Genomic DNA, 18,334 nt, shown 5'->3' with positions numbered 1-18,334 from the left:
GGCGTAGACGGACTATACTCGGCGCGATCTCACGATATTGGGAAGACCTCTTTCTTTAGCCATAGTCTATTATTGAGCACCGAGTAGGGCATCTACCACCCAGCGGTTAGAATATTTCTGTATTAGTAGCCGCTGCATGACGCACATAGATATTACCGAAGAAATATAGCCAGCTTCTATCGAGCCCAATCGCCACCAAAGTGTGTTAAAGGGGCACTGCCCTCTAAAAATGATGTGGTCTCAAATTGAAGGGTTAAACGAGAAAAATTTTGGCCGCAGCCGTTTGCATCAGAACGCCACCGTAATGGAGCTGGAATGTATTGAAATTTCCACAAACACATCACTTTCCGAAGTCACGCAGAGATCGAACTTTATATAGTTGTCAGCCGATGTTATTAAGGAAATGTGTTGCACACGACAGAAATAGAATGCATTAGGCCCGATTTTGACACTAATCTCCTGGCTGAACATCTTCCGTTGAACGCGGTATCTAAACCACATTGGACGACCTAATATTTCTTCATGACATCGGCTGACAACTATATAAAGTTCGATCTCTGCGTGACGGCTGGAGCGTGATGTGTTTGTGGAAATTTCAATACATTGCAGCTCCATTACGGTGGCGTTCTGAATCAAACGGCTGCGGCCAATTTTTCTTTTCGTTTTACCCTTCAATTTGAGACCACATCATTTTTAAAGGGCAGTGCCCCTTTAGGCTTGATACCGAGAATGCTATATCCAAATGAAAATATAAATTGTCATTCGAAAGAAAAGTAAGGCAATTCGGAAATGATTGAAATACACGTAGTAGCCTAACAGATTTACCATAATAAAGATTTGTGTTTAACAAGAAAGATTCGTTCGGAGATGGTCCACAACAGGGGTCTTCAACCTTTTTACTATTCACTGCGGCATTTGGATTACTTATGTAGTGTACGTCCGCATTACGGCGGACAGTCTTAATGTACCAGCTGGACGCCAAACACCCATGTTACATAGACTATGCTCGGGTGAAACTGAGCGCCCCCAACGTTGGTATTGCGTCCCAATTGTGTGATCATCAACATTTCTGGGCGAAAGATTTTTCATAATTACGAATGAATGTCGTCAATAATATTAGTAGTTGCACATATGAGTATCAAGGGTTTATCCTTTCTCCGCCCATGTTATCAGATGTGCCGGTAGAGCAGATGGAGGGATGTCTATCAAATTTAAAGAACAGTATTAATGATGATGCATCTTCGGGTGGGCCCATCGTTACTATAACCACTTTGTTGCATGTTGAACTCCTGTCATCCTCATAATTTGATTCCATTTGTATTCGTAATTATGACAGAACCGTATATTCCTAATATCGCGTGAGACCGCGCAACCTGCGGGTACAGGACTATCACGCACCGGCATTGCGTTGCTGACAATTTCGTGCCAAAATACACAAGACATAAAACGTTTCGGCGAATGTGCGATTTTGCGAAGTGCGCTACCAAAAAGATTGGAGACGGTAAATCCTTGTTCCGAACTCACCGCCATATCACCATATATCCTGACCAAACCCGTCGATATTGATACGCCATGCGCCGGAATGTCCGGTGCCGAATAGTCCTGTCTTTGTAATGTGAGCCCCGTGGTACAAATGTGACCCCCACAGAGAAGAGTGTTGTGAATATTGAAGAAATGCGTATTTGGAATCGTGTGAGTCTAGCGAATGGGTTTCTGTTTTAGTCTGGTCTCATACGCATAAACAATTCCAATATAGTTTGAGCATTGACAGTGACAATCTGAACCGGAGGTCAACAAAACAAAATGATTCAGCAATGGGCTCGGTCAAAGATCTCGGTACGTCCTAATCCGATAGAAATATACACGTTCGCCGTTATATATTCCGTTGTCCGTGAATCCCGTAACACCAGACTTAGTTCAGAACGAGAGTGTGTTGTGTATGTGTTCTTGCGAATTGCTAAAACAAAGGGTACCGGTTAAATTTCCTGGATAAGAAAGTGGGTCAAGGGGTACGGTTGATCGCCCTATGAGGAGGGGAAAGACCAACGTGTTGGGGTTGAGTTGACAATATGTTGTTTTGGTATTGGCAGTGAGGATTAACAGAGAAGGTATTGATAGCTATAGCCCAATCCAGCTACATATAAGGGAACGGCTAGGGTACTTGTAAATTCTGCACGAAGTTGTGGAATCGTGTAAAAACAGATACAAAATTTCATACTCCAACTTGGAATTGAACGGAACGCGTACTGTTTCACGATAGTCATGGTATTAATTGCTACGGCTTACTTCCACGACAAAAATCAAATCTAGATATGGTTCATAAGCGGGGCAGATCTAAGCTGTATAGTCAGAAATATTTCGACAAATCAGTACAAGATCTGGTATGCGATTACAGAGAAGCGACTCTGCCAAATCATGCGGCATGTGGCTCTTGCTTTGTAGTATCAGAATCTCCCTTTCCAGACTATCGTGACCAAATTCTCATGTGCACATTTTGAATGTATTATGGCCGGCACATTTCGTTATTGTGTGATGGACACGCTGTTATACTCATGAAAGGATTACAGTACACACATCTACACACGAGAACACTGATGTAGGCCTTCATAGGGACGACGCTACAATATATCCGATTGTAGATACCATTGATTATTAGCAAATTATCACGATTCACGAAGTAAAACTGTCAACCGTGATATTGCCCAGTTATGTGTGCCGTTCAGTCATTCAGTTCACGCGGCACATTGGTGATTGTCTTCACACATATCCTTTATGGGCACACCATGAGTAAACATGATTTATAACAATACATTGCTATCACGAAAAGACCATAGAAGAAGAACGTAGAGTGAAGCAATAATCCGATTGCTTCACGATATTTGAGTCTTTCAGTTCAAGGTGAAAAGTCGTACTGAAATCGTCGGTATCGCTCTTCGACAGACTCAAGACATCCATTTGAGAAGGAAATTTCTAATCCGTGATGAGTGCGTCATCACTATTTATGTGATCATGCGGATTCAGCGAGTTTCCTATCGAATTTTTTAGTTGATTAGATTAATTCGCTACGTAAGACGGATTTGATCTGTGATATAGGTCTATGTGCTATAAAACCAGGACGCAGATGATTAGCATATATATTAGCCTTGATCGAGTCAGATGATAGAATAGAGGAAAAGATACTGGAAATACATTTTGGCAAAGGTGAGATGGAGGTCAGGTAATAAATATACTTTTACCACTGCAAAAAGCAATATTGAGAGAAGGAAATTAGCTTACCCAAGGTTAAAGAAAATTTACTCATACCTATGTGGTCTGTTCTTCTATAGAGAAATCGGAAATCGCATCGTGTAACACATTAATAAGGATATATTGTTTCTTTTTAAATGTATCTATCTTATCTGCAGTAAAAATATTTGTGAGCTCATCACACACAAAGCTGTTGTGACTTAAGACGACGCCTGGGCATAATGATTCCAGTACTCGAATCTGAATCGAGTATTTAATTTAATGATTCGAGTCGAGTAGCAAAAGACGATATTTCCGAGTACTGAAATTATACGCTCCTCGACATTGAAAGTTATTTTATCAATGAGAATTATGGTTTCGATACTATTTCCACTGTGGAGGCCTTGAAACCCGGATTTGGCGTATCGCTGCATACGAAACATATACCACAAAGCTACGACCGTTACTGGACAAACATTTCCGAAGTCATGATCCTCCCACAACATTGTCACAAAGTACATGAAATCGGTAGGGTCGAAGTAAGTATCTTTAATGTGATGCATAACAGGCATGTATTCTTTGGTGGCACCATAGTGTCCTATATGGTGTCGACACAGGCAAATCTCACGCCTCAGTGAAATTGTAACACGTCACAATTTGCATTTGGCTACAGGCAATTTGACGGTAATTTTTGACCGGCTTGCCGAGCATTAAATTTGGTAAAACGGGTATCAATCGAAAGCTGACTCCGCACTCTTTCTCCTGAGCTACTCTCTCGTTTCGCCAGACAGCATTGTTGCGTCCCAATGCCAATCTCCATAACAATGAAAAATACGAGACTGATTGTGGGAGTTCCAGAGCCACGAGCGGAATAAAATTTATATTTTCGTAATCAATGCGGAGACATTTGCACCCGTGCGGGCGTGCCTATAAATTCTCTACTTCCCTTGACATTTCCGTATGCCTCCAGGGTTATGGTGTGCCCTGCAAACCCCTAGTGATTCAGAATCGGTCTTTTGCTGGTGAACTGTGGCTATAACGGTGAGCGACCACATATGTTCATTGCACACGGATGCAAGGGATGATTTACGAAAAAAAGTAGCTAGAATATGTTTTGATGATATAAGGCATGGGAATCGGACTGAAAACCACGACTTTTTGAAAGACGGTCAATTCTGAACAACCCTTATGTTCATAACCTATATATAGCAAATGAATTAATATATGCCAACACCAAACATAGGCTTTATTGCAGCGGTTCTCAACCTTTTTTGACAAGCGTCCCCCTTGGCGATGGTCAAAAAAATCGCGCCCCCTGACCCTCCCTCACATTTATCGTCATGTCAAAAAAAGCACATCATCTAATACAGAGGTGGACAACCTTCTTGCTAATCATGGCCGCATTTCGCTTACTTATGTAGCCTAAGGCCCCATTCTCGGGCATAGCCGCAATGAACGAACTGGACGCAAAATACCTATGGTAAACTGTCCATATCCATTCCCGGTGAACTCCGGACTATTCTACTATTAACAACGGCCTATTGTACGCACCGAAATCGCGAGTGGTAATGGCATGAATAGTTGCTGGGAGGGCATATTGTCGCGCGGAGCGCGAAAATTTTTCAGAGCCGCGAATGAATTGTTATTTCTTTAGGATTCCCATTCCTGCTCCAAGTAAGAAGGGCGCTACTGCAATAAAATCGAAAAATGAAGGCTTGTTGAATTGCGCGGAGCGCGAAGAAAATTTCAAGATTAAATAAAATCTCTCGAAAATTCGGATGTGAATTCGTAATTGCAATTTGCATGTCTACGGTCGCCAACACATACTAATTGAATTAGACGTCGACAGCCGCACAAATTCCCTTCTACGGCCGCATGCGGGTTGCCCACCCCTGATCTAATAGTATACATGTGTTATATCTTACGCTAATTTTGAATCCGCATTCCAGTTGTTTAGTCTTTTACATTGCTGTCAAACTTCCCCGAACTTGTTTGAAAATAACAAAAAAACATTGAAAAGGACATCAATTAATTTCAAGGTCGGTTGCACTGAGACTAATCCTGATGCTAGTAGTGACTACAGAGAGCACGGCGTCGCTCTGTCCTGCCGCGCTAAATTTGAGCAGTTTTGGAAATGAATTAAATTGTGTTGATTTGTAGCCAAATTGAGGGCGAAACCGGGCAACCTATATTGCATCTAAGTCTGTCTTAGGCAGTGCAGTTCGCCAGCTATCAACAACAGCCACCTAGCGCACAGGCTACTGACAAAGCTATTAAGTAAGTAATGACTTGCACGTAGGAATTTCTCTAAATCTTCAAAGAATATCAGAAATATGCTCAAATGAAGTTGAAGTCAGCCTATACTCCGTTGAGCGCGACTGCTGGAGTTTGAGTTTGGCAAGCTTTCTAGAATACGAATTAAGTTTAATCTTCAATAATCGTCTCTTCAGAATGGTTGTGAAATACATGTTTAGTCACAATTTATACAGACATTGACATAAATTTCTCGCCCCCCCTGAGAGCCTCCCGCGCCCCCCAAGGGCGGCGCCCCCCAGGTTGAGAACCCCTGCTTTATCGGTACATAGCATTCAGTTACGAACGTGTCTTATCTAATCGACCTTTCGCGTGACGCAGAAGACCGCTTTCGACACACCCCGTTGCAATAAAATAGTAATAACCTTCATGCCTCTATCAATATAGATAATTGGACGACACATTTCACCTCAAGAGCAGCAATTAAGCTTCTGAGTATAACATTATCACAATCGCACATGGTAGGCGGCGCATAAAGAAGCGAAATGTTATACCATAATATACGATCGACACGATCAAACAGACCGACGCCCGGATCAGAAATCTTTGCACGAGGACTAGAAATACCTAGAATTGGGATTCACCTACTGATAGTTCAAATTCAGTACAGGTCGGAGCAGGCATTCTCGGAATAGATCCCTAAAGCGAGGCGGCGCGATTAGCCGGATGTAATGTGGTTAAAATTGATTCACGAATTACATTGTTAGGTCCGATGCTATCACGAGATGAAATCAGATTGTATGCGGGGATTTAAGTTACAAAGCTTGTCTTGTGTGAAGCATTCCGTTCGGGATGACACTATATTGCGTTCGTGACTTGGTAACATTGCGTAGATTTCGCCAGTAACATCAGCTATGTATTAGTAGGATGATGCTTGCGGGTAGGTTTCTCTGTGATAGCTGTCAAGAAATTCTGTTATGTCAGGAGTTGAGGCTATGCTGTGGATGTTCGGATATCCTCTGCTCGATGTGTCAGTTTTCGAAATGCGATGGCGCAACGAGTAACGATATATTTCACAAGACCAGAACGCTGGAATGGATAATGAACAAGTCCCACACGACATTGCAAGATCAGAATCACGGTTTGTGATATTTTGAAGGGATTTTCTCGTTGTATTATGGTTCAACCGCGGTGGATGTCTTTTAATGCTTACCAATATACAGCGCATGATATCATGTTCGAAGATCTAGTTGTTACAGATGAACTTCATACTAATCACACTTGAATTTCGGTCACCGACGTGACAGCGCTGCTTTATTGAGATGGTATCACCTGAACGAAATTCCAATCCCTTCAAACTATCTAGGATGCTGAGAATATGCCTAGAAACCTACATGAAAAAGTCGCGTTGAGTTATTAGTTGCAAATAGTCGTACACCTTACGTTGTCCGATATTGTGCATTTCGCATATCATTTTTTGGTAAACTTAATTCAATCCCAGTGTGATTCCCGGTCATTTCGTAAGACGCTTATTATCATAAAGGCATGTATGCAGGGTACTTGTAGGTTTCCTGTTGGTAGCAGTCTGCTGCTTACTATAATAGTATACAAATATTAAAGGCTATAAACTTCCAATATGCCATAACCATCATTTGATTTTTCACAGGATTTACAAACTTCGTCGAGGTTACGAAACGCCATAAACGAAACCCTACAGTTCCGATGGAACCAAAATGTACGGCTTTTGGGTTTATATACTCACGCAAAAATGTAACTCCATTTCAAAATCTTCACGCAGTGAAACAACTGGAGATATGCACAAGTGCCGTTTCTCGAGCATTGGCTATAAATGAGGAACTGGGCAAAAGAGTGAAAACGGATATACGAACTGCTATGATGCACATGATTTATAAGGTATATGGATATGTTGTTATTAGGGCGATTTTTTTTAACATGTCAAAAAAGTCAGAATTTTGTCAAAATTGTAGCGTTAGATCAAAAAAGTCAAAAATTGTTAACAAAGTCAAAATGTTTTTGCAACGTGCATTTCGTTTGTATCGTAGATGTTGCACTGTGGGAGAACTTATCATTGATATTTTACAGCTTGTAGCGCAATTTATCGGCCTACCGTTGTAGACGGCCTATTGCCTCCTCATTGTGAATAATAAACGGCCAAATGAAACAAATAGGTTGACATGGTGTTATGCTCAACGTACCGCAATATACTAACGGAAGAAAGTCTGCGTGGGCAATGGGCATTGACTTTTATATCAACATCATGACAAATTGTGATGTAGACAAAATTGTCAGAGTAAAGAAACACGGTGTGTCACCAGCCGTGTACTGCACACACAACGTCAGTGTTGCCAGCGAAACTGCTACTGCTGAACGTTCTTTCTCCGTTCTTGGCAAACTAATTAGTAAGGACTAACATTTTCTACCCGAGAACGCAGGAAAGTATCTTTCGTTGTACTACAACAAATTTTGATTAGTTCTTCCATAATGCTTGATGTAACTACTGGAATTCTTTATAGGCCAATATTCAGTTAAAATATTGTGTGGGAAAACATCCAATTTACATACGTGAAGTCAAAATTTGGCCCATAATTGAGTTATTTTAGGTAAAAAAAAAATCACTCCAGTTAATATGCTATACACATGTTAAAACATCGTGACTACGTTGTTATATTCTAGCTGTGTTGATGGGTCCTTGGACATACGAGCATACGACACTTTGGCATGTGGCTGAATGTAGGATTGAGGTAGAGTTAGGGTTAGTTTTGATGTTGGAAAGTCACGTGCTGAATGTCGCTTTCTCAGTTATCGTTTTGATCGTGTCGTGTCACCGTTCGATGATACACGACGCAGAGTATAAGTTATGATATATATCGCTAGGCTAACGGGGAAGCAACTACCAATGCTAGGCTACCAATGACATTTCCGTATACATCGAACGTACATGCTTACATATACTTGAATATCACCCACCAACGTATGGCATGAGAGTCATTCAACGGTAACTCATCGGCATATCGCCTATGTTCGACCGTAGGCATAAATTTCTACAGATGATAAGAATTCATCCGGTAGACTATCTACGACATGAGATCTCGTGGCGAAGATAAAATCACTTTTTACGAATGTAACGCGATTCGATACACTTTTCACGAATCGCCAATCGGTAACATGTGAAGCATGGCACAACGACGCGGGTTAAAATTTCTTCAACGCTTCTCATTTCTTCGTGGTGTCAGCATTCGAGTCCGTAATTTATCAGAATTTTGACCGATACCGATATAACAATCGATATTTCGTGTCGATATCCGAATGCGAGATAGTTCATTTATAATTTGTAATCAATCACAGTAATTTGGAAAATACATCCCACGACCATGTCGACTTCATATATTTGCAAATGAACTGCAGAAGAGTTGAAACATCTAGCATTTTCATCCCATGGGGCGTATAACACAACTATTGTGAATTTTTTTCAGTAAATGAACTCATGTGGACTTCATAGACTAATCCTACCTAATTGAAAACAGAGATATCTTGCAGACCTTGCCCCTTGACGACATCATCAATTGAAAGCACCAACATAGTTTTCAAATGTATAAACACTAAACAGCAGCCAAACATGATGTGAAGTGAGAGCAAGGCAATGTTTGGCATTCTGGGACTTCCCCATGATGGTAGCAACAGCATCCATATTTATTCGGGTACGTATGTCCTATATACTGCTTTGACGAAAGTATCGTCACAGGACGGCTCAGGGTTTGTAATAAAGTAGCGTAAAATCCACAATCCACATTTTATAAAAGTAGAAATTTGCGAAGCTTATGGAAGGGAATATAACTAAGATAACGGTTATGACGAACGAGAGTGGTAGGTGAAGTGACGACGTCATTAAACAGACCGATTTTTATGTTTCTACGAAGATAGATATCAATCGGGCTCTAGTCAGCATAGTTGTAATCAATTTTCCCTCTAATTTTTCACGAGGCTGCGCGCACTCACCAACGCACTGCGCGGCCCCTTGGAGAACAGTGCGTAACGACTAAAAAGATGTCATCACTTCGGATTTTTTGTGAGCAGCTTAGATTTTCTGTGCGCAGAGACAGTGTCAGCACCGCGCAATTGCGCACGTGCGCAGCTTAGAGGGAACATTGGTTGTAATTATTGTTTGTATTCCTCGCAGTTTTCCAGAATGATCAAGAAGAAAGAGAAAAAACTACAAGAGAAGTTGAAGCGAATGTGCAAAGCAAGGAACAACCAGCTGTGCAATATTCTTCAGAACATAACCGCCATTGACTCCCTTCTTCGACAATCTCAACGCAGAAATGTTCCCCACGCGAGGTCCGTCGAATCTCATGATCAACTCGCGTCAATATGCCTAGAAAACCTTAATATCATGCGCCTTATGGTCAGTTTCGGATATGCCGTCGACAGCAGAATGAGGTTCAAGCCTTTGAGCGACAGGGAACTGAAAAAGGCGATTCACGGTTTGCCAGATTTGGGCGTCCTTCAAGTACAAAATGAATCACATGACGTACAGTTCCCAGGTACATCATTCAATGACTGCATAATATATTGTGATGTAGTTGCCCTTCTTCTAATACTGTTCGCATAGCATGTTTCTGCTTAATTCTAGGCACACCATATACCTTCCTTTACAATCTTTTATGTATATGTAATTCTATGTATTTGTATTTCAAGCGTTTGGGCTTTTGATTAGAGTCACTTACCGTATGAATGAATATTCGTAAAAGTCTGTCATACGTGGCTTAGCCGGCAGTCGAGAGTTGCCTTTCCCCCTATGCTTTTGAATTGGAAATTGCCTTCAATCCTCTCTACGTAGTAATGTATTCGAGACGTCACGCCACGCCATTCCTCAAATTGTTTTATCCTGGCCACTGCTATGTCTCTGCTCTTACGTTTCATATATGTTTGTAAATAACCAAATAAATCTGAGTAGGTATATATTACAATTGTTAATCCAGACTAGAAATACAAGGTCTAACAACAATGCAGCATATGCCGCGTAAATAGGCCTGTAGCTGTAATACACGACTAACTTAATTTTACGTAGTATTAGGAATAAGAGTTCGATATCTAAGCTATTTAAATTAATCCATTTATTAATCGGTTGTAGGTAGATTGTTAGCACCTATACGTGCTGGTGGAAATCTTTGTACAATATGCCTTTAATCGCCGATTGAAGTCTTAGGATGGAGTTAATGGATTATTTGAGGTATTTCACAGCATGCCAGGTAACAGGCAACAATTTAGTAAATGGAAAATCAACCTTTATATTCAGTGGGTAGGCGCGTGCGTTGACGAGAATAAACCTACTCCTTGTCAGTGACATGTTACGATGATTTCGTCACTGTATGCATATGGCCGCTCTATACCACTGCCGTGGACACTAGTGAAGTATTTGAAGCTAATAGCCACTTCTGCGGATATTTCAAGGAGCTTTTAGTTGAGATAGGCTCATGCACTGGTTTTAGAAGCGAAAGACGACACGATACATTGCTGCGCTTATACCCCCTCTAGCTTTAGTATTAGACTACTCAAGTTAGTGATACTATCGTTTTCCAACAGGGCTTGATGTTATGTCCTTAAATTCTGAGTCAATCCATGTTGTGGTTGATGCTAATGAAGAACGAATTTCAACTGACGAAGACAGCATTGGCGAGACTGACCGTGATTTTGGTGAATATCATGTTGGTACATCTTTAGTCAAAGTACTTCCTGCCAACGGAGATAATGCTACGTCTGAGGAAGGATACAGACACATGAATGAAGGTGGCATTGTACCGAAAGAGGTACGGGCATGAACTTGATAATTCGTAGTGTAACATACTTGATGTAACTATAGGGAAGACGCAAACATCTGGTTAACGTTGGTATTGCTTATGCGAACCTTGATAATTCAGAGGATCATGTTCGGAAGCGGACGGTGGTAGCTTGTACATTATGAAGCTTTTTGTGAAATAAAAGAGTTCCCAATAATCTCAACATCTGCGTTCAAAACTCCTTGATTTGCAATTCCATATCACTCGCTAGTCGCTACATCACAGCAACAGCAAGAGATGACCCTCATGCAGTCTAAAATTACTGCGATTTCCGAGAAATGTTGCTTGAAAAACCATCATGTTATGGTGGTAAGTATAGTACAGTGGTTCCCAACCTTTTTCATCTCGTACCTCCTTTGCCGAAATTTGAGTCAAAATTCCCCCGTTGGGAGAAATCTGCCCGATGATTAAAACAGGTCATTTTTACCGCGCAAACACCTGTTGACTGAAGAATAAGACGGGCGGTACCGAGTGTTTGTTTCTAGCAGGGATGTCTGTAACAACACACTGTAGACCTCTAGAAACAACGGTATTGGTCCCAATGAAACAAATTCTGGAAGGCTTGACTCAACAGACCCCCACACTTCCATTTGTGTTTTCGGCTTACCATGCACCAATCGCTAATATGACTTTTGTGAAAAATCAGTATGCATAAATTTACTGGTGTCGCGATTTTTTTCTCAAGCTTGAGTATGCATTTGGCTAATAATCTTGGTATTTTCATATAGTAGGTTCGAACAGACTCGAGTCACCATTTTCTGATGACTGGACATGACTCGAGTCATTTTCTCAAAATACGGAAACGACTAGACTCGAGACAATCTGTGTATTGACTCTACTTGTACTCGAGTCATTGTGCATGACTTGAACCAAGCCTTATGACTCGGGACTATAAGACGGCCAAGACCGAAATTTCATTGTAATTTCGAAGACCACCCTATTGGAATTTCGCCAATTGGTCCTGCTACTTGAAAATGCGGCAGGAAACTGCTCAAAGTGAGGAAAATTAGTATATTATAAATCCAAATCATTCAATATCACCAAACATAGTTATAAATAGTGGGTTTAACAAGGTTTAGACTGGAAACTGAGCAGTCAACACAATGACTCGGACTCGACACTCCGCTCGGTGACTTGGACTCGGACTTGACTCATTGGTGAATTGAAAATGACTCGACTTGGCTCGATTCAAAACTATGAAAGTGAGATTGAGTTGTGACTCGGAGCCTCGTGACTTTGTTACAGCCCTGATATATAACATACACGTGATCAGATTTCCTGCTAGAGCTCATTGAAATTTAGGGCACCAATTCCGTTTCAGCAACATGGCACCACGTTTAACATGTCCTTTTTCGATCGGGTAGCTGTTCATTAAAATAAAAGCAGGGCTAGCGATCTCTTTGACTTGAATCGATGACCCTGGAATATTTTGTCACTGTCTGAAAATGTTGACTTGAAAATATAAGATAAATACTTTCACTAGAGGCGTTGTTGTGATAGATTCGGTACGACACTTGCTCGATTAGGATATATTTGATGCAGAGGCCGTCGCTGGCCTACAAATTGTCTTGCGAACTGCAGCACATATGAACTAGTTTAAAAAAAAACAAGGGGAATTTGTATTTGAACATACTTTCAACAACAATACCAACAACAGCAACAACAAAAACAGCCATAAGGAGCATACGTTTGGATATAACTTGTTGACTACATGACAGTTCGGACATAACAATTTGATAAATCCGTTACAATTCTAAAGTGGAATTCCTCCCTAAAAATTGCAAGGGGGAATTCCCTCCCCGGTTGGGAACCACTGGTATAGTAAAAGGACTCGTTTCCGTCACTATTCCGTGCTGGAAATGATGAAGGGAGAGATTATGCGGCTATATTCCTGATGCAATTACATATGATATTTGAGTTCCTTGGTGCAGAATTGTTTCTTGGCTCCGAATACTGAATGTACACATAGATATGTAGGTTAGATAGATACAGTAAAGGGGGGTTTACAAAGCACAAGTGTGTCCGCATTTGGACTTGTGGGCAAGTAGTTGTGGTGTGTGTTATCAAACGCCTCAATAAAACTGGGATGTTATTGCGTTTCAGAAAACTACTTTCTTGAGTGACTGCACACTGTACAGTGCACACATTTATACCTCGTGAAGATGCCCCGTCTGGAATTAGTCTTGTGGCGTCATATGTTCGTGTTCACGCACGCCAGTGCCTTTTAGGTGGCATTATCCTTTGGCAACTTTGCATCTGCTTCAATGCCTCAGAGTTGCAGGAAAACAAGGCATGCATGTTTCAAAATCTGTTCAAATGATTTTAGCCCGTCACCGGATCAGTGTTTGTACATGTCCAACGATCAGCTTCCCTCGTGTTGTACCAACGGATGATATTGCATGTCGGTTAGCATTTGCCACAACATAATATATGGAAAATTTTCTACTGCATTGAAGTCTACAGTGAAGGCAACTAATAGTAATATTACCTAATATCCCGACTGCCGACTGCATCTCTCATGCTAATTACTCCTTCGAAATGACGTAATATAAGCGCTTAATGTTGGTCCTCATGTTCACAGGAAATACAAAGATATTCCTATATTTAGACACTGATGACAACAACTGTAGAACCTCAAAGGACTGAAAAGCCAAATTTACTTCAAAGACTTCCCATCGCTTTTCGCAAAAATTTCCTTCCAAGCTTCTCGAACAGTACCGCGCCATCCGACGACGTCCTCACTGTGTCATCGAGCCAACCCCGTCCAAAAGCCAGTGACGAATCCAGCAACTCCGCATGGGCAAATAGAGTAGATAGAAAATCGACAGAAATAGCGTGCGAAAGCGGAGCAGCATCCGAGACAGTACCTGGAAGAAATCAGCGCGTGAAGAGGTTTTTCAAGAAGTACTCGCACAAAGTGGAACCTGGCAATTCCACACAAGATATTCCACGCAATTCGGGTTAGTAACCAATTTTGCGAATCAATTAGTCGCGTCATTTCCGACAAGCGTGGTATATTTAGCTATTATAACTCGTTCACTTATTCATAGTCTTTAATTCTTTGCTTGCAATCGCCGTTATCAAAGTCAGGGCCACTGACAGGGGTTCTCAAACTTGGATATGCATGTCCCAGGTGTACGCGAGTAACTCCATTTATTGTGGAACTGTGATCATTTTCCGTTACAACGATTTTACAAGTTATGTGTCACGCGAGAAACAAGTTACAGCTAACCTAATGTAGCATTTCGTTACGGATATACAGATTTTATTAGACTTAGCAATGGCTTCCAACCGTAAAATAGACTTCACAGACAATCGTACATTGACTTTGGAGTCACATTCATTTTATGGCGTACTCCACGGCGTGCGTGCATGCATGTAAATCGAAAGGCTACACAACTACAAATGTTTTAGAACCTCTGGATAAAATGCTCTTGATGGTTTAGTTATTATGACGTCGTTGCGCATTATGTAACATCCTCTGGCTGATTTCGACTCCACGCAAATGATTTGAAAGTTGACCCGACTTATTAGTAGATACGGAGCGAAGGTTTTCTTTACGTTCTAGTTTGGCGAGTTAACCTAGATATTTTACAGGTTCGTGTTTAAACGGTTCACAGCTTTGTGAAAAAGGTAAACTTTACATAAATCTTGACATCTTTGATCAAAATCCCATGAATTTCTATTTTGTTATTACTTCTAGATGAAACCACGAATGACATTTGGATCCCTGGGCTCGGCAAACTCTCTGAGCAGCCTTAGGCTTTTGAAGGTCCAAAATTAACTGTGGAATCAATGGAAGTTGACCAATAAGCTTTTATAGCATAATGATAGGAGATTATGCCCCAGTCGAACAGTCATAAGTGACACCTTTAGGCGGCATCAAAGGTTTACTCCGATTAATCAGTACCACTACTCCGGTAATATCTTATGCAGGCACGGGCGCAGACACGAAGCATGTCACATAGCGGCATATGTTTGTCTTCACATTTGTATTCAGATTCACACGAACCTGAACATATGAGGGGTTTTCAAACCGGGGTACGTGAGCAACTTCCTTTTTCGGTTACTGTGAAAATTTTCTTCAACAGAGTTTCCAACGTTTTCGTGACAAACGAAAAATATTTAAGCTTACAAAATGTATTGTTTTAAGGCATCCTCTAAAGCTCCGCATGTTTTTACATCGCTGTGTAACTTTATTGGCCTCCTATACATTAACTGTGGTGATTTTTTTTGTCGTGTTGATGAGAGTTTATTAGTAACTTATCGTAGATCTCGGATTAGCTCTACCATAATCAGAGACATTTTCTTATAATGAAGGCTAGTAGATCGTCGTCATTTCAATCGGCAGTGTGTTGCTTGTGTACAATGATAAATAGGATATAATTTATGGGACTGCCGATGATCATTGTGAAGCCGACTTTCTGACAGACTCATTCTGCATTTCGCGAATACAGGGTCACTTTACTTTCAAAATATTTGGTCTAATATGCCTAATTCGTATCCAATAGTGTCATAAATGTGTGGAGAGTCTTTTGCTCTTTCCTGCCACCTACCGTTGTGACTTGTGAGCAAGGGTTTTCAAGCAAGCGCATGACGAAGAACAAATTTCGTGCCGGACTTCCAGCTGAACATGATTTATGCGTGTGCCTTTCCAAATGAATTCCAAGAATATATTTACCCGGGAGAAGCGTCAATGTCATCCTTCAAATGTGTGAAATGATGTTTGAGAGCGTAAATGGAGAGTTTGTTGTGTTTTATTTTTATTTTCAATTGAGTACACGTAGATTGTACTGCCATATTATTTTTAAGGGTACGCCATACATGAAAATAATTCGAAAAGGATACACGGTTAAAATCAGTTGGAGAAGCCGTTCTGTAGGGGCATTGGGGGTTCGCACCATCCCTCATTAGCTGTGGTACATACAGGGCCGTAACAGCACTTCGTCAGCCCCCCAAAAAACTTTGGTCTTGGGCCCCCAATAGGGTTATAGGTCTAACTTCTGGGGGCTTCTCCCCCCAGACCCCCCTGCGGCGATACCCTGTTTACCGCTATTTATCATATTCATTGGGAGTTTGCTTAGTGAATCAGCTGTTGTCGCCTAAGCGCGCGAGGCGCGGAAAAGTTCTAGAATTCATGATTGAATCGGTCAGTATGATCGGGAATTGCATATATATTGTTATCAATTTTTATCTTCTCTCTGCTCACGTAATCAGATTTGCCGGTAGAGCTGAGTGAGGTGTGTTTGAAAAGATAGGACCACTCAATAATAATTAAACATCTTCGGGCGTATACCCGTAGGCAGGAACGAAACAGTACCTCGTCAGGCCCCCAAAAACGTGGGTCTTGGGCTCCCATAAGGTGTAAAACGACCCCCCATCACGTTGTTGGCATTTTCACGAAATCATCTGTACTGTATTGTGAGGCAGCGCGAAGCGCGAACATTTTCGATAATTTATGATAAAATCGGTCAATCAGATCGGCGATTGCATATATATTATGCTATCAATTTATTGTCCCCTCTACTCATGTAATTAGATTTACCGGCAGAGCTGAGTGAAGTGTCTTGAAAACGGGAGGGCACGTAAATAATAATTAAACAGCTTCGGGCGGGCGGACCCGTTGATATGACTTCTTTACATTATGTTATTTCGTGACTTCCAGTCTGCTATATCAAAAAATATAGAATCGCTCAAACGTAGGCTTCTACACTAAGACACGTACACGATTTCAAATTGGTATTTCTTCACTGGCATAAAATTTTTCCCAGCGGGATGGTATTTGTCTTGTGAGGTTCAGATTGCGAAGACAGGAACATTCAGCACCAGTCATTTAGGCGCCTATGGACAACTAAACCTATATGTATTTTGTATATATAACGAAGTCTTCGGTCAGCATACGGGCATAGACCTTTTCGGCCAAGGTTTTCTCGCTGCCGATCGTTCTGGCACACTTCTTGGAGTCGCATGTTATATGGCCTAAAACTTGATTGTATGTCTTGGTGGGTCGTGGCGCGGTAATGGCCCAATACCCAATAATAAAGACAAATGGCTACTTGAATTCGCGCGCAGCGCGAAAAAATTTTGATAATATTGCAAATATTTTCAAAAATTACTCTATGATTTATGCTAATTCACGAAATAATTTTGGGCCCCCTTCGAGCTCGGGCCCCCAATTGGGGGGTTTGGGGTGCGGCAGTTACGGTGCTTGGTACATATCTGTATCATGGTGTGTGATGATGTATATTTGATTTTAATGCTGTTGTTACAGGGGAAACTGTGACGGATTCAAACCCGTATACTTCGCAACGTTACTCAAGTATAAAAAGTAGTGACGCAATCATTAAGGTGACTTTTCGATCCTGCTCAAATCTTGCAATTCTGTCACCCTCTTGGATATCACGAACCGAATTTATTGCAGGTTCCCAAACACGAATTTCAAAACGTAGGCTTTTCCGCGCAACATCAAACCAGAGTAACACCGCAGACGATTCACAGAAACAACAAGACTGATAAGACGAATGATAACAACCTGTTGATTGCGCAAGTCGATCCGTTTTCGCATACCGTGAAGTCAGAACACTCCGAAGCCCGTCTACACGGACCGGATAAAGCTAAGGAATCGCGGAGACATCGTGCTGGATTATTCGAGAAAAACAATCAATCAGATTATGCCTTCATCGATCTGAAATCAACAACACTGTGACGAATACCTTCGATATGTGAGATTGCTTTTAAAGTGATCCTGTGAAGTAGGTCGATTTGGCGAAATACACACCCTGTGTTGTCGTTCATATGCTCGTTTTAGCCTCAGAAGCAGTTGGTAGACTAGATCTGAAAGGTGAGAATATACGCGGAAAGCAGTTTCCGTATTTATTTCCAGTGTCCATCTGCGACTGCGAAGGCTGATTACAGGAACCCTCATACACGATATATATTCCACGTTCTGAAATTCCATACGGATTACATCTTTAAGCACCCTGCTGTCAATCTTTCCT

The 18,334-nt window shown here is 41.3% G+C and overlaps 1 protein-coding gene across 2 annotated transcripts; it reads left to right on the top strand.

The window, feature by feature from the left end:
• Positions 1-5,786: 5,786 nt before the first annotated feature.
• LOC145443142 (uncharacterized) lies at positions 5,787-18,125 on the top strand. 2 transcript variants are annotated; one of them, XM_080321137.1, is made up of 9 exons: positions 5,787-6,619; positions 7,145-7,213; positions 7,277-7,392; positions 9,677-9,834; positions 9,907-10,040; positions 11,083-11,306; positions 13,945-14,296; positions 17,608-17,684; positions 17,758-18,125. In XM_080321137.1, the coding sequence occupies exons 1-9, from the start codon at positions 6,406-6,408 to the stop codon at positions 18,040-18,042; spliced, it is 1,629 nt and encodes a 542-aa protein (XP_080177263.1). In that variant the 5' UTR covers positions 5,787-6,405; the 3' UTR covers positions 18,043-18,125. The 2 variants fall into 2 exon arrangements, with proteins under 2 accessions (XP_080177263.1, XP_080177262.1); XM_080321136.1 differs by having other exon boundaries at positions 9,677-10,040.
• The last annotated feature ends 209 nt before the right edge of the window (positions 18,126-18,334 follow it).

Source organism: Botryllus schlosseri, chromosome 7 (assembly GCF_051294905.1).
Source record: "Botryllus schlosseri isolate E-star chromosome 7, Bs_hap1, whole genome shotgun sequence".
Taxonomy (NCBI): domain Eukaryota; kingdom Metazoa; phylum Chordata; class Ascidiacea; order Stolidobranchia; family Styelidae; genus Botryllus; species Botryllus schlosseri.
The sequence above is the reverse complement of the archived record's forward strand: the minus strand, read 5'-3'. Positions and strand labels throughout refer to the sequence as shown.

Excerpts from the sequence above, each read along its gene's own strand:
- LOC145443142 (XM_080321136.1), top strand. The coding sequence starts at position 6,406 with ATGATGCTTGCGGGTAGGTTTCTCTGTGATAGCTGTCAAGAAATTCTG. Across the intron at positions 7,214-7,276 it reads AGTTCCGATGGAACCAAAAT|TGAAACAACTGGAGATATGC; the intron begins GTACGGCTTTTG and ends ATCTTCACGCAG. Across the intron at positions 7,393-9,676 it reads TGATGCACATGATTTATAAG|TTTTCCAGAATGATCAAGAA; the intron begins GTATATGGATAT and ends TATTCCTCGCAG.